General features: G+C 44.2%; 2 protein-coding genes across 2 annotated transcripts; both read left to right on the forward strand.

Moving 5' to 3' along the window:
• Positions 1–204: 204 nt before the first annotated feature.
• LOC139752683 (uncharacterized) lies at positions 205–6894 on the forward strand. The gene is given in 12 exon segments (XM_071668475.1): positions 205–265; positions 677–780; positions 1198–1294; positions 1461–1615; positions 1820–2482; positions 2484–2783; positions 3119–3477; positions 3614–3744; positions 3833–3996; positions 4576–4671; positions 5524–5640; positions 5860–6894. Coding segments are annotated over 12 exon segments (2679 nt in total). The 3' UTR covers positions 6292–6894.
• A 3196-nt stretch (positions 6895–10090) lies between these two features.
• On the forward strand, positions 10091–16649 carry LOC139752688 (uncharacterized). The gene is made up of 10 exons (XM_071668488.1): positions 10091–10165; positions 11234–11330; positions 11498–11652; positions 12111–13073; positions 13347–13694; positions 13872–14013; positions 14191–14354; positions 14617–14712; positions 15028–15144; positions 15841–16649. Exons 1-10 carry the CDS (start codon positions 10100–10102, stop codon positions 16264–16266), a joined length of 2574 nt encoding a protein of 857 aa, XP_071524589.1. The 5' UTR covers positions 10091–10099; the 3' UTR covers positions 16267–16649.
• Positions 16650–17052: the final 403 nt, after the last annotated feature.

Raw genomic sequence — 17052 nt, forward strand, 5'->3', positions numbered from 1 at the left:
CTAAAAAATATGAAACCAATTATCATATACCTAAAATAAAAAACGATATTGTTTCTTACCTAAAAAGATATGAAACCAATTATCATATACCTAAAATAAAAAAAAAGAAACTAATTCCATTCTTAGATATCCATTTTCTGTAGTTGTTAATTTTTTTCTATTTTTCTAGTTTATGAGTGACACTTGTGGCTCATAGGGTCTGCCATGTCAACAGGAGTCACCATCTTCTACATCCTCATCGTCTTGCAGACCTGTACACTGCCAGGTGGGTTTCGAACCCTGGGAAATACGTGTAAAATCAGCGTTAAAAAGTGGTTGATCCGTTGATCGGTAAAGTCTTTATAATCCTAACGAAGTGTCTGTCTTTTGAAACGAGATGATCATCTGTGGCAATCAAAGAAAAAAAAGAATGCTGAATATCAACTAATCAAACGTAACTTTTAGAAATGATCTCATATTGGCCGTAGTTTTCTTATCTTATCTTGTATCTCCATCTTCTATGTAACTTCACCAGCAGTTGGGAAAGAGTGGTGATGCAAAAGTGCCCTTAACTCAGGTCAGTTATCGACCATCTTCTTCCTTCGCAGGAATCAGAAACCTGGAGAAAATGGTCGAAATATATGTCGAAGAATTTAGCATTAGTGTCTTCCTTCCATGTTTTCCCTCTCTGCTGCAGGAGTCACGGATAATGTGACGGTGGTGCGACTGCAGCGAATGGAGGTGGCGTCTACGAACAGCTATATTGACAGTGGGGAAAACGCCCTCCCAGACTTGTCACAGGTGATGATGTATAGGTATTGTGATGTTACTGTGCTCCAGCAATAGGTGAGGTGAACGACAGGTCTGTAGTAGCATTAGCTAATACTTCGTCACCCTCTGGACTGGTTGGCCAATGACTACAGTCTAGAGGTGGATGGAACACTGATTTTCTTCTTCGTTTCTTGACTGTTGACGTATCTTGATTTTGCGACCGTCAAATTCCATTGGGGATAAAGATGTGCTGCAATGTACGGGGCCAGAGAGAGAGAGAGAGAGAGAGAGAGAGAGAGAGAGAGAGAGAGAGAGAGAGAGAGAGAGAGAGAGAGAGAGAGAGAGAGAGAGAGAGAGAGAGAGAGTAAATTAAGTACTTTAGCTTTTCTTACGTGTGAAGTACGTGTGAGACCCGTCTCTTGACCAACCCACTCCCCCGACCCACAGTGGACGGTGTGTGTGAGGCTCCGTCTCTTTCACCTGTCTCGTCTGAACACCATCATCAGCTACACCACAGGCGAGCACTACCAGGAGATCATGCTGGGTAAGACCTGCCTCACTTCTGCCAACCATATATGATTATAAAAGACCATTGGTATAGACTTTCCTCTAATGTAATGGCTTTCGTGAGAAGACGTACCAATCAATATAAATGCATAAGGCCTCAAGCAGCACTTGCGTCTGTGTGTAACTGATACTTCCTGACGCAGGCATTGACTGGCCTCAGTCAAATCTCCGTCTGGAGTGTTGTAAATACACAGGCTTCATGGAGATGTCGGTGCCCCTCCGTCTGTTCACATGGCACCAGGTGTGTCTGTCGGCGGACATGGCGAAAGACTCGCAGTACATGATCTTCGACAATGTGGTGAGTAAACTGACTTAATCCATAGCCCCTCCATTGACACGGTGAGTCTCCATGCTTGGATTCACGAATTCAAGAATGTCTCCTGTTCTTCCATATGTGAAAAATTATCATGCAAAGAGGATATGATTCAAGGAATTAAAGAATTTTGGTTTCCTGGTGTGAACTCCTTCCACTCAAAGCCATCGTGTTCCTTTGTCTCACCAGGTGTACGAGGCCTTGATTCGTCGTCCGGGCGTCACCAGCGAGGAGCTGAGCAAAGTTCGGGGAGGTGGTCGCTTCCTTCTGGGACAGAACCTGAACCCGGCTGCTGACCTGATGTTCATCGAGTCTATCCACGGTGACATGGCAGACTTCAGATTCTATAATGTCGCCTTATCACTTCAGGATCTCAAGGAGTTTACCGCATGTAAACCACAGGATCATTTGCCCACTCCTATCTACATGTTTGATGCGGACATGACCGGTCTGGAGTTGAGTGGGGACGCCACATTGTTTGAGACGAGTCTAGAAGATCTCTGTACCACTGAGCCTGATAAGGTGATGATCATCCCCGAAAGAATAGATTTCGACAAGGCATTAGCCATGTGCAGCTACTTCACTGGAGACGTAATCGTCCCCACGAATGCCGAGGAAAACCTGGCTATCTACGACAAATTTGAGGATTTCAACAATTACTGCGCAGATCCATGGGGTACTTCATTTTGGTTCGGCCTGACGGCCAATTTCTCGAGTGGGTGGTGGACCAGGCTGTCGGATGGGTTGCCTCTGTCGTGGCACAAGTTCACTATAGGATGGGGTGACCCGACCGAGGAACACAGGTGTGTTGCTGTTGGTGCCATCAACTTCAAGTACCTGTGGGCTGCGTCCCCCTTGTGACATCCATCAATGTCCGATATGTAACATCACGACAACCCCAAAGTTCCATCTTCGAGGACTCTGCAAGCTCTCCAAGTTCGACCGCTTCTACTCCCCTTTCGGATACTATAACATGAAGCCAATAATTGAAGGGACCTTCCTCAGCAGGATAACTTGGGATAACGACACGTGGTTGGTCAAGAGTCGCCTGGAGAAGGGGGTGCAGGCACGAATGGTCGTCAGGAGCCCAGGTGACTACCCTTTTGGCCTACATACGTGGGACGTCCAGGGCGACGCATGTGCTCAGGATAAGGTAAATTGATCTGATTTGTCCTGCGTAGCGTTTCAAATGTTTTCGTTACTCGAGAGATTTTTGTTCTTTTGCTAGCTAGCCTTCTTAATTACTACTACTACTACTACTACTACTACTACTACTACTACTACTACTACTACTAATACTACTAATACTAATACTACTACTACTACCACTACTATATGAGTGAATATTAAAGGTAAAACGACAGAGATAAACAGCAGGTTCAAAAGGGAAGTCTCGTTGCTCACATTTTTGTTTTTCCACAAGAAAACTTTTCCATCAAAGTAACAAAGTTCCAGAGCAGGAGCTGACGTCGACTTGGCTGTCCACAGGTGCAGCTCCTGCTGACGTCGTGTGACACCAGTGACTTCACGTGTAGTGACGGCTCGTGCATCAAGAAGACCAAGCGATGCGATCAGGAGGTAGACTGTCCAGACACCACAGATGAACTGAACTGTGACGTGATCAAGATTCCTGAGGGCTACTCTGCAGAGCTCGCTCCACCGGCGGTAGATGCTCCACTAATGTCACTCCACATCTCCCTCGACATCACCTCGATTAGGGAATTTGACATCCTAGGATTCAAGCTAGCAATCGACATCATCCAGAGTATGAAGTGGAGAGATGCGAGGCTCGTCCTCAAGAACCTGCGTCCAGGAGATTTCCCTAACGAAGCTAAGGTGAAAGATATGTTTAGGCTTTCTAAATCCCTCAACTTCTGGCATAGTTTTGTGAGCTACGAACCGCAAGGATGATGTATAGTAACAAAATACCATCACCGTAGGGAAAGTGGTGGTCATCTTTGCTATTCTTTAGGTCAACGAGAGGCTGTGGTTGCCGGACATCCTGGTCAAGGACGGGACGTACAGCCCCACCGACCTCCAGCTGCGACGCGTGAGGCTCCTGGTTCGTCGTGATGCTGGTCCTCTCCCTGACGACGACGCTAACTACTCCGAGGGTGAGGCAGAAATACCATGAAATATAAAGCCTTTCTTCACGATGATGTAGTCAGACTTAAACACTCATGTTTATTTTCATTGGTGCAGATGAACTATACAGCGGTGCCAACAGCACGGTAAAACTGGTGCAGCAGTACACGGTAACAGCCATGTGTCAGTTCCAGCTGCACGCCTACCCTTTCGACACCCAAAAGTGTTCTCTGGTTTACTCCATCCCAGACCAGGCCATGGGCAAGATCTTACTCCTACAGGTAAGCTTTGACTCAGTTGCCGGGTGTCTGTGTTGTATTCCAATATTCTTTACGAGCCGGTGTCCAGCCCACTGAACACTAACTCGTTCCTTGCCCGAGTCCCACCCACTTATCTTCCTTAAGTTGTAGTTATCAGATATCGCTGTTGGGACGAATTGTACTGAAACCTGTGACATCACTTCTTTGGCATATTGTACATATCATCTCTTTAGCTTCCATGCAAAATGCACCGAAACCAGCGCCCACAACCCACAGCTAAGCTCCATCAACAACTCCGTGATTTACCTAAGAGGATTCACATACATTGCAGCCTACTAAAACCACACTTTTCCCCTTCTGATTGTTCAGATCCCGATACCCCAAAGCTCAATATATTTCATTCTTCCATTCCCCTTTTGATCTCTTCTTTCTCTGTTTTCCACCGCTTCTGATTTGTAGATCCTCTTTGTCAATCTCTCTTCGCTCATCCTCTCCCTGTATATAAACGTCACACATTCCTGTAGTCGACTAAAAGCATGTATGGACCCCCAAATCTCCTAACACCTGCCAAACATTAAAAAAGTTCTCACTTATCATCAGGAAGACGTGGTGTTCACGGGCGAGAGGCGGCTGCTGGAGTACGAACTGGTCAACGAGACGCTCACAACACACGGTAACATGTCTGCCGCCGTGCAGGTAGGAACTAAATGAGCTGGTGGTATACTTTCGGCAAATAATCAGCACAATTCACAGTTGCATCTGCTTGCTTTTCGTTTCCTGCGTTAACGAGGTAGCGCCAGGAAAAAATAAAGGAAGGCCTCATTCAGACGCATTTATTATCGAGCTTTCATGTGTAACTCACCGAAACCACAGCCCCATATCCACAACCAGAACCAACAGACCTTCCGTGGTTTACCCCGACTGCTTCATACGCCCTGATTCAGTCCGTTGAAAGCACGTCGCCCCCTCTATATCACATATCCCTAATTTACTCTATCCCTCTGTGTGAAACTTATATTGATTCACCACATTCAAAGCATCCTATTTCTGTAGATCCTCAAAATCTTCATCAACAGTAGACTAGAAAACACCCGATGTATCTTGTATGATAGAATCTTACCCCAATCTTTATGGAAGATAATATGTGTAAATAATCTTACGGAATGGTTATCTGTTACCAAAATCAAATTAGTTTTGGATAACAATTAATGCGGAGGAGGAACTGGGTGTATGAGACCATGATATGTGACGGTGGTGCCGAAGAACACATTTCCAACAGAGACATACTGTGTCCATGCATCACTCGGCTATCTTCGTAGCTGTTGGCTAAATTTCCAGACCATGTGGGGTCTCGTGTGTGATGAGTCTCTGTGACTCAGATTTCAATAATTCATTAACGATGTTTATACATTTACAGCATAATTGTGATCCTCTCTTTCCATCACTAGGTGTAGACATGTGATGGTATGAGTAAGAGCAGCGATGAAATGATATTGATAAGACTAGACAAAGACAGATGGATAGATTACTGTTCTTTTTCCCTTCCAGTTGCGTCTGGTGTTCCAGAACCAATATGGTTACTATATCGGCAACGCTGTGGTGCCCAGCCTGCTCATGGCTGCCATCTGCTACCTTACCTTCTACTTCGACCTGGACGACTTTACGGTATGGCCTCTTAGCTTCGATTCCATATTGCTTTGTATCAATGAAATGCTCTCATTTAATAGGATGATACACCTGTGCGTGCGTCTGTAAGTCATTTATTTTTCTAACGAGTCTAAAGATCGTCTGCTGGTAACGAGTTTAAAGATCGTCTGCTGGTAACGAGTCTAAAGATCGTCTGCTGGTAACCCAAGAAAGTAAGTATCTCGATCTGTGTTCCAGGACCGTATCATGATCTCCCTGACGTCACTGCTGGTGTTGGCCGCCCTCTTCACCCAGACCAGCCAGTCCATCCCCAAGACCGCTTACCTCAAGCTCATAGACATCTGGTACGTCACCCTCATCACCACTGACTTCCTCATCATCGTCATGCTGGTCATCATCGAGAACCAGAGGATGAAGGACAAACTCCCTACCGAGTTCTTTACCTCTCGCAAGAGAAGCGCATTTAAGGTGGCTCCAGTGGAATCGAACACCTTCTCTGATGGGAATCCAGCGACGGGAAAGGTCTTCAGCCCTCGGAGGGTCGGCTTCACCGCTGCCAAGAAGCTAAACACAATGTCTCAGTTGATGTTCCCTCTGATGGCCAGTCTAGGCTGCTTCGCCTGGATCATCCTACACCTTTATCTGTCTCCCTCCTCAGTTAGTTTTTGATATCTATGTAATGTGTTTCCCTTCGAGACTCTAACTCAATCTTTAAGGGAATTTGTACATACATTAACTAGTATCTATGTTATGAGACTGTAATTACAGTGTAAGATCTTCCACCAACGTCCTCTTAAAAGGTATTACATGACAATGAGAATCTAAAAATTCTCACGGAGTTGTGATAAACTCTTAGATTCTCCAGATGATATATATTCACCTCATGAATACCACATTAAAAAAAAAAGACGTCCAACTGACAGACACTCGTAAGGCCTTTAGGTATTATTCATTCGGCAAGCATAAAGCAACAGTGTGCAAAGCAGACCTCAACTTGTCCAATTCCTCGAGCAAGCACCAAATTCAGTCTGCAGTCAACTGGAAGTAGACGAGCTACATTATAAGTTAGTCTACATGTGGAGACAGCAATACTATATGCAACAGTCATGAATAAAGTGTGTTATAGTTAGTAAGGATATCTTATTGACAAATATTTGAAGAACATACAATCTACTCAAGAGGAAATACGTAAGCTTACAAAAAATTTACATAAAGAATATACTTTCCAATTATATATTTATCTGCCTCTCTATCTATCCATTTATCTATCTATCTATACACCTATCTATCTATCTATTTAACTATATAGCTACTCGTCTATCCATATATACAATTCATACAACTCATTAAATAATCTGGAAAATACATATGGTTTTTACTTGTCCTCTCCTCATTTTCCCATTTTCACTTCAACCTGTACATTCGCATGCAGTCATCAGCCTACCAATCAATCTACCAATCACAGGCATTTTCACCTGACGTCATTAACGCTCCCACCAATCAGTAATGCCCTTGATTTACACCCCGCCCAGTGAATGTGCTTCAAGTCTACTTGCCAAAGCCCGCTCCGCCCAGTTCACGTGGGGTTCCTTATTATAACCCACGCTCCAGAGCTTGGCTACACGAAAGTCATTCCTCAACGCCTCCACCAGCAACAAGTCCCTCCCTTGGGAAGTGCCTCTGTCTTCATCTCATCTCTCGCAAGACCCCCAGCTAATCCTGTAAGGTCCAGTGTTGTGCGTAACCAAACCATCACTCGTACAGCCGCACCTCAACCACACCCAGAGATGAATGTTGGTCTTATTGCCGGGTACCATCGGGCAACGAAATCGTGAAATGATTTCATATCCACGTTATTATTGAGGACAGAGCTCTCTCTCTCTCTCTCTCTCTCTCTCTCTCTCTCTCTCTCTCTCTCTCTCTCTCTCTCTCTCTCTCTCTCTCTCTCTCTCTCTCTCTCTCTCTCTCTTAATCTCTATACACACACAAACACATATAGTGTGGTTTCAGAAGTGGTAGAGGATGTGTGGATCAGGTGTTTGCTTTGAAGAATGTATGTGAGAAATACTTAGAAAAGCAAATGGATTTGTATGTAGCATTTATGGATCTGGAGAAGGCATATGATAGAGTTGATAGAGATGCTCTGTGGAAGGTATTAAGAATATATGGTGTGGGAGGCAAGTTGTTAGAAGCAGTGAAAAGTTTTTATCGAGGATGTAAGGCATGTGTACGTGTAGGAAGAGAGGAAAGTGATTGGTTCTCAGTGAATGTAGGTTTGCGGCAGGGGTGTGTGATGTCTCCATGGTTGTTTAATTTGTTTATGGATGGGGTTGTTAGGGAGGTAAATGCAAGAGTTTTGGAAAGAGGGGCAAGTATGAAGTCTGTTGTGGATGAGAGAGCTTGGGAAGTGAGTCAGTTGTTGTTCGCTGATGATACAGCGCTGGTGGCTGATTCATGTGAGAAACTGCAGAAGCTGGTGACTGAGTTTGGTAAAGTGTGTGGAAGAAGAAAGTTAAGAGTAAATGTGAATAAGAGCAAGGTTATTAGGTACAGTAGGGTTGAGGGTCAAGTCAATTGGGAGGTGAGTTTGAATGGAGAAAAACTGGAGGAAGTGAAGCGTTTTAGATATCTGGGAGTGGATCTGGCAGCGGATGGAACCATGGAAGCGGAAGTGGATCATAGGGTGGGGGAGGGGGCGAAAATTCTGGGGGCCTTGAAGAATGTGTGGAAGTCGAGAACATTATCTCGGAAAGCAAAAATGGGTATGTTTGAAGGAATAGTGGTTCCAACAATGTTGTATGGTTGCGAGGCGTGGGCTATGGATAGAGTTGTGCGCAGGAGGATGGATGTGCTGGAAATGAGATGTTTGAGGACAATGTGTGGTGTGAGGTGGTTTGATCGAGTGAGTAACGTAAGGGTAAGAGAGATGTGTGGAAATAAAAAGAGCGTGGTTGAGAGAGCAGAAGAGGGTGTTTTGAAATGGTTTGGGCACATGGAGAGAATGAGTGAGGAAAGATTGACCAAGAGGATATATGTGTCGGAGGTGGAGGGAACGAGGAGAAGAGGGAGACCAAACTGGAGGTGGAAAGATGGAGTGAAAAAGATTTTGTGTGATCGGGGCCTGAACATGCAGGAGGGTGAAAGGAGGGCAAGGAATAGAGTGAATTGGAGCGATGTGGTATACCGGGGTCGACGTGCTGTCAGTGGATTGAATCAAGGCATGTGAAGCGTCTGGGGTAAACCATGGAAAGCTGTGTAGGTATGTATATTTGCGTGTGTGGACGTATGTATATACATGTGTATGGGGGGGGGTTGGGCCATTTCTTTCGTCTGTTTCCTTGCGCTACCTCGCAAACGCGGGAGACAGCGACAAAGTATAATATGAATATAATATGATATATACATATACAGTAACTCTACCGCGATTAACTATGAAGTATTCAGTACTGTATGGATGGTTTCAAATAGTCTTTCCTCTGCTCTGAAAGTAGACGTTAGACTTTGTTAATATATGAGGATTTCTCTCTTATATTCTGAGTTCAATGTCAGCTTATCCTGAAGAGGGACAACGTCTACAAGGGTTACAGACTGTTGAGTGGGTTCCAAAGTCCTGCTTTCACTTGTACTGGTTATCTCGCGGTTATATTTCCCTCTCCTTTAATCTCGATAAGAGATTATCTTATATCAAATTGTGAGAATGTATATTTCTAAGAAGTGGAGGTAACATTAAGGGATCGGTGTGTGGGTTACCCGAAAGTGATTTTGTTTGAAAGATGGCTATTCATGTTAACAGTTTCTAGTGACACATATGTTTCTTCTGTTTACTGATATTCTTTCCCCATTTTTTCCTTTTCGTTTTTTCTTTACGAATGTGTTCACTAATGTGAACGATTACAATAGGCTCTCTCAGAGTTGACAAGGTTCAGTCTATTGACAGAATGTTATCCCGCTGTATACCACATTGCTCCAATTCAATCTATCCCGTGCATGCCTTTCACCCTCCTGCATGCTTAGACACACCCCCCCCCCCTCCCCAGGCCAAAACATATGAAAGCAGTTATCGTTCTTGCACATTTAAAGGAAGAGATAATTTCATTACATCTTCGTGTTTTTCCTTCGCTTTTCAGAAGCCGTCAACAATTTTCCTAATTTTTTCTTACTTTCATTTTAGGTATATGAATGGTCTATTGGCTTCCAGCGCCTCTCATGTCGCCAGGAATCACTACTGCCTTGTACACTTTCATTCTCCTGCAGACCTGCTTGTTACCAGGTGTGATCTGATGTTGGCTATGTCAACTTTTGATCTTTAAGTCCCAAAATGTTCTATATTTCTGCTCAGTATCATCTTTGCCTATTGAATAATCATAATTATCATACTGGTAAGTATCATGTCCTATTACTGAAGTTCAGGAGCTGAATTTTCATTCTTTTAACACAAGGCGTGACGGAGAATGTGACTGGGGTGAGGCTCCAGCGAATGGAGATGGCTTCCACAAACAGTTATATTGATAGTGGAGAGGAAGCCCTGCCAGACCTATCACAGGTAAGATGTAAGTCCTCTAACGCTGTTTGTTCTAACTTCGCCTTAGACACACTCCTTCAGCCAGGTGTCCTCTTGTTTCATCGAATCTATGAATTGATTGTCTACCCTCCCGGATAGAGGGGAAAGAATGATTTTCCATTTCTAGTTTCGGATGAATTTGTGGTTTTAATGTGTTTGCAAAAGGTTTGTGCGAGTTTAAGTTCTGCAGTCATAATATCATTATTATATCGTCCCTCTTTCGTTGGTTCTAAATCATCCATTCCAGCTTGTAATTACCATTCTTTAGCAGTTCTAGTAAAAGTTATCTATTTACCTCGTTCAAGAGCCACCTTTTGGTATCTATATACAACAAAACATTCACTTGTGAGTCTTTTCATGTGACACGAGAATATGTTCAATGGTGAGTTTTCAGTGGAGGATCACCCATATAGAATTCATGAAAAAAAAGAGGCTGATGATCAAGAAAATTATTCATAACCCAGGAAATACACTGGGTAATTCTTTCCTATCAAACTATTAAAAAAAAATGTCTTAGATGAAAAGAAATGAGACATTCAGTTTCATGTTTTCCATCATCATGAATGAACAATATATTTGTGGGAAACGTGTTTCATGTGAGTATAATGTGGAGGTCGCTAAGGTCATATATGTATATATAAATGAGATAATTGGTTGCAATATGTAGGGAATATTTCGTTATGTAGCACACTTCTACACTTTCACTATTTCTACATTTCTCTGTATGTGAGATGCCTGTACTGTAAATAAAGAACAACTGAGAGGAAAAGAAATACTGAAATATATGTATATCAAAATGCCTTGCAAAGTATAATGGCTTTCCTTTAAGTTCTTGTGAGAACACGTAATATATAATGATCATGGTTGTGGAAGGTGGGGTGTGGGAGCCTTCTTACCGTTCCATCATAACCCCATCTATTTAGATTAGAAAATGCAGATAGAATTAGGCTATCCTTTGACAGACAACTTCATCATGTAGCTACTGTGTTGTAATTCACCTCCTTTGCAATGTGTCTTGCCTCTGTGTTTACGCACCTCCACCTCCCGCAGTGGACGGTGTGTGTGAGGGTTCGACTCTTCCATCTGTCTCGTATTAACACCCTCATCAGCTACACAACTGGGGAGCATTACCAGGAGATCATGCTAGGTAAGCTACGCTCCACTGATGTCCTTGCCTCGGATACTCTCCACCTTGACTTGATCTCCATCTCAAGGTGTGTATTGGCTGTCGCAAAAGACTGTATCCGTAATGTAGACGTATGTAAGTCATGAGATGTGGTGTTGATTTTAGAATGTTTTCATTACTCTGTGCAGGATTTGATTGGCCTCAGTCCAATCTACGTCTGGAGTGTTGTAAGTACTCGGGCTTTATGGAGATGGCCGTCCCTCTTCGCTTGTATACGTGGCACCAAGTGTGTCTGTCAGCGGACATGACGAAGGATTCCCAGTACATGATCTTCGACGATCTGGTGAGTAAAAAACCTCACCAGTTGAGTAGCCATGTCTTCTTAGATTTATGCTAACTCTCTCTCTCTCTCTCTCTCTCTCTCTCTCTCTCTCTCTCTCTCTCTCTCTCTCTCTCTCTCTCTCTCTCTCTCTCTCCTAGAATCTATTATGGCTATGTTACGAAACTCTAAAGAGACAAGGTTAGAGTCCAAGCGCAAGAAAATTTCCACTTTTTCCTCATATCTTTTATCTTAGATTTAAAGACTTTCCTTCCCTGATCTAAAACATGTACGCGGTGTGATGTAAATCACTGGGAACGATTGGGCACAGAATCATCATAAATATTTTTGTTTCCTAAGGTTCTGGAGGCCTTGATTCGAAGCGCTTCGGTTCCCGATTCAAAACTTCTACGAGATGTGACATCAGATCCGCGGAACGAACCACAGGCACAGACTCATTATAGATTTCTTTGTCTCCTTAGGTTCACGAAGCCTTGATCCGTCGTCCGGGCATATCACGCGAAGAACTGTACAAAGTACGAGGAGGCGGTCGCTTCTTCTTAGGCCAGAACTTCAACCCAGCCGCTGACATGGTGTTCATCGAGTCTATCCACGGTGATCTGGCGGACTTCAAATTTTTTGATGTTGCCCTGCCACTCGAGGACATTAAGGCTTATGCTGCGTGCCAACCACAGAGTCACATACTCCCTCCTCTTTATATGTTTGATGCGAACATGACCAGTCTGGAGTTGAATGGGGACGCCATACTTTATGAGACAAATTTAGAAGACCTCTGTACCTCTGGGCCAGATAAGGTTATGATCATCCCCGAAAAGATTGACTTCGACACGGCCTTGGCTATGTGCAGCTATTTCACCGGAGACCTGATTGTGCCACAGAACAAAGAGGAAAACCTAGGCATCTACGACAAGTTTGAGGAATTCAACAACTACTGCGCCGATAGCTGGGGCACCACCTTCTGGTTTGGCGTCAGGGCCAACTTGACGAGTGGCTGGTGGTACACTATATCGGATGGGAAGGAACTGACCTGGCATAACTTTACGGTAGGCTGGGCCACACCGACCGAGGAATATAAATGTGTTTCTGTTGGTGCCATCAACTTCAAGTACTTGTGGGCTGCGTCCCCCTGTGGCATCCATCAATGCCCGATATGTAACATCACGACAACGCCAGAGTTCCATCTCCGGGGACTGTGCAAGCTCTCCAAGTTCGACCGCTTCTACTCCTTCTACGGATACAATAACATGAAGCCGGTCATCGAGGGGAACTTCCAGAGCAGGATCACTTGGGATAACGAGACGTGGGTGATCAGGAGCCGCCTGGAGAGGGGCGTGGAGGCTCGCATGGTCGCCAGGAACCCAGACAACTACCCCTTCGGCCTCCATACCTGGGACGTCCAGGGCGACTCTTGTGCCCGGGAAAAGGTGCGTGAACCAGGTTCCGCCAAGTAGACATCGGGGGATGGCTACTGTTGGATGATGTAAGAACACCTGTTGTACTACTACCTAACTGTCTGTGTGATCATTTTACTTGCCTAGTTTACCCTCAGTGTCGCTTGGGATACATCAGAGCAAAATCTAAAACTACAGAAAAAAAAAAGGGACCTCAAAGTAAGACTTTTTATTTTCTTTTATGATTTCATAAAAAACATGTGTAAATTATTCAGCAGGAGCTGACGTCGACTTGGCTGTCCACAGGTGCAGCTCCTGCTGACGTCGTGTGACACCAGTGACTTCACGTGTAGTGACGGCTCGTGCATCAAGAAGACCAAGCGATGCGACCAGAAGGCGGACTGTCCAGACACCACAGATGAACTGAACTGTGACGTGATCAAGATTCCTGAGGGCTACTCTGCAGAGCTCGCTCCACCGGCGGTAGATGCTCCACTAATGTCACTCCACATCTCCCTTGACATCACCTCCGTCAGGGATTTTGACATACTGGGATTCAAGTTTGCGATCGACATCATCCAGAGCATTAAATGGAAAGATGCGAGGCTGATTCTTAAGCATCTTCGTCCAGGAGATTTCCCAAACGAAGCTAAGGTAAGCAGGTACAAAAATTCCACCTCCTCCCAAAAAATATTTAACCGCCTGTATTATTTTGTCAAACTTTTGATACTTTAACATCCTTTATACTTTGATATATCATGAAGGACAAAAGAAAAGTGTGTTAGAATGATCAGGAGATGAGACGAAACTTGTGTCTGTCATTTTCTTTAGGTCAACGAGAGGCTGTGGTTGCCGGACATCCTGGTCAAGGACGGGACGTACAGCCCCACCGACCTCCAGATGCGACGCGTGAGGCTCCTGGTTCGTCGTGATGCTGGTCCTCTCCCTGACGACGACGCTAACTACTCCGAGGGTGAGGCAGAGAGCAACGTCTTCGCCTGACGAAAAAAAAAAAAAAAGTAACGATGCATTTTGAATGACATCAGATATATGACGGAGTGCTCAGCCAATGCATGTGGATAACTGAGAAGGAAAGATAACTAGGTACAATGATTGTAATAACCCACATGCATCGTTTTCATCGATGCAGATTTTCTCTACAGCGGTGCCAACAGCACGGTGAAGCTGGTGCAGCAGTATACAGTCAAAGCCATGTGTCAGTTCCAGCTGCACGCCTACCCTTTCGACACCCAGGAGTGTTCTCTGGTTTACTCCATCCCAGACCTGGCCATCGGCAAGATCTTACTCCTACAGGTACGGTGAATTCTGACTCAGGTGTTAGATAATTGTGATACAGTAGAAGTAGCTGTTATATAACAGAATGGTGCCAGTGGTATAACAGAGTGGCTTATATGTCTGATATAACGGAGTATTGGTTATGAATCAGTGCTTTGAGTCTGTCATACACTGATGCCCCTCGACGGAGTGTATGTGCAAAGAGATAAGTTCCCCCCTAACTTCGTCATAAGGTCGTCGTAACTTCGTCACGATAACTGAAGTTATTCGTTACCTTCAGGAGGAGATGATGTTCACGGGAGAGAGGAGGCTGCTGGAGTACGAACTGGTGAACGAGACGCTCACCACACGGGGCAACATGTCTGCCGCCCTGCAGGTAGGTGCTGAGTAAGGCAGGTGAGGTGTGCTCTCTAATGCTGGTGTGCGTCTGGTGAGTGCACGAACAGAGAGAGAGAGAGAGAGAGAGAGAGAGAGAGAGAGAGAGAGAGAGAGGGAGAGAGAGGTGGATGAAAAGATGGAAAGAAAAGATCTCAAGACGCTGTTCCTCTTCTTCATAAACTTTGAACATTTACTAATCTAAGTCGCAAGAGGAGAATGGTAAATCAAGTGACTATTTACACCCGGACAGCAAAGTTTTCATGGTCATTTTCGTGGTGTTTGTGTCGTAACTGCTCTCCATTTTCTTTGGCAGTTGCGTCTGGTGTTCCAGAACCAATATGGTTACTACATCGGCAACGCTGTGGTGCCCAGCCTGCTCATGGCTGCCATCTGCTACCTTACCTTCTACTTCGACCTGGACGACTTTACGGTATGGCGTCGTGTCTCTCTCTCTCTCTCTCTCTCTCTCTCTCTCTCTCTCTCTCTCTCTCTCTCTCTCTCTCTCTCTCTCTCTCTCTCTCTCTCTCTCTCTCTCTTTTACTGAATATTTCTTTTATGGTACTTGTTAGGTGTACACTGTACACACTTCATGCCCCTGGGATCGAACCCAGGATCATCTAGATGACAACTCAGTGAGTTAGACCGTTACGCCACCAACTGGACCAAGGTTATCTAACCTAACCAAACCATGTTTTCTACGGTTGATGTGATCCTACGTCATCATACAGCCATCTAATGAGCATAAGGGTAACCCAACCAGCCAGCACTTGGGTGAGATTTTGTACTAAATCGAGACTAAGTATCACAGCGAGGTTTTGATTCGAGACGAAGTCGAGGTTTTGATTCTTTATCCTAAACTATTGCATGAGGATTCGAACCAGGGATCATTTGAATGACACTCCAGTGTGCTAGACTCACAACACCACCCATTGGTTGAAATCCATCAAAGGCATTCTCTCGTTATTGATAAACCTTTTAAAAGTAATAGAGTCTAGTTAAAGACCTTCTCACTTCAAAATAGTTAATGCTATCCCTCCTACTGATTGCAGCGCCGTCTTTTAATGCCGAAGCTCCGTTACTGAGGCACAGAATTGGTGCTGAATATATATTTCGACCTGTGTTCCAGGACCGTATCATGATCTCCCTGACGTCGCTGCTGGTGTTGGCCGCCCTCTTCACCCAGACCAGCCAGTCCATCCCCAAGACCGCTTACCTCAAGCTCATAGACATCTGGTACGTCACCCTCATCACCACTGACTTCCTCATCATCGTCATGCTGGTCATCATCGAGAACCAGAGGATGAAGGACAAACTCCCTACCGAGTTCTTTACCTCTCGCAAGAGAAGCGCATTTAAGGTGGCTCCAGTGGAATCGAACACCTTCTCTGATGGGAATCCAGCGACGGGAAAGGCCTTCAGCCCTCGGAGGGTCGGCTTCACCGCTGCCAAGAAGCTAAACACAATGTCTCAGTTGATGTTCCCTCTGATGGCCAGTCTAGGCTGCTTCACCTGGATCATCCTACACCTCTATCTGTCTCCCACAAACTCATAGTTACTGATATCGCCGGCAAGATACGAAAAGACTAGAATTCTGTCACTGAAACTATATCTAGTATCGACTGAAATAGAGACTATGTTCAGTCTAGGAATCGTAAATGATAGCAAAGAACCCAATATACACTCACCCTATGCAGATATGTATATATGACCCATATAGCCTTACAGATAGTGAATATATGGATGCAGTTACTAATGAGAAGCAGGGAGTCGAGGATAGTATATCTGTAGCTTAAGAGAACAATTCATTATGACTGTAGATAAAAAAGAAAATTGCTCGCATCTCAAATATGTCGTCATTAACCTTCAAAAAGTCGTGTAGACTTCCTTGTTTAAGAGATTAAGAGAAACTTGACCAATGTATAAGAGTTTGATTGAGACTGTTTGAATACCTTTCGTATCAGGTGATTACGTTCCTTTCTAAGGAAAATGTTATACGGTCTTGAAAATGACACCTTCTGTATCGTAACATGACAAAATATGTATATATGTATATTTCTTCGAATATCTTTACTAAAGTTAAACCCTTTCAACAACAGGAAATATATTCTTGGATGTCTTGAGTATTTTTCTTTTTATTTTTCTAAAGTTAGAGTTGCTTCAAATGTAGGAGATGTAAATTAATGAAATTTTGACTGAAAAGTTTGGGTTTCTCTTCATAAATGTTTTGGTTGTATTATTCCACTACTTTTGCTACTGTCAAGAAGTTGGAATCTGTTCCCATTTTCAGTATGACATGGAAATTGCATAAGTGGACGTTGAGCAATCTCATAGTTCAAGG

Source organism: Panulirus ornatus, chromosome 2 (genome assembly GCF_036320965.1).
Source record: "Panulirus ornatus isolate Po-2019 chromosome 2, ASM3632096v1, whole genome shotgun sequence".
In the NCBI taxonomy this organism is placed as follows: Eukaryota; Metazoa; Arthropoda; class Malacostraca; order Decapoda; family Palinuridae; genus Panulirus; species Panulirus ornatus.

Bases quoted from the DNA above. Each gene is read 5' to 3' on its own strand.
- LOC139752688 (XM_071668488.1), top strand. From the start codon at position 10,100: ATGGAGATGGCTTCCACAAACAGTTATATTGATAGTGGAGAGGAAGCC. The intron at 11,653-12,110 runs GTGAGTAAAAAA...TTGTCTCCTTAG, and splicing joins ACATGATCTTCGACGATCTG to GTTCACGAAGCCTTGATCCG. The intron at 15,145-15,840 runs GTATGGCGTCGT...CCTGTGTTCCAG, and splicing joins TCGACCTGGACGACTTTACG to GACCGTATCATGATCTCCCT.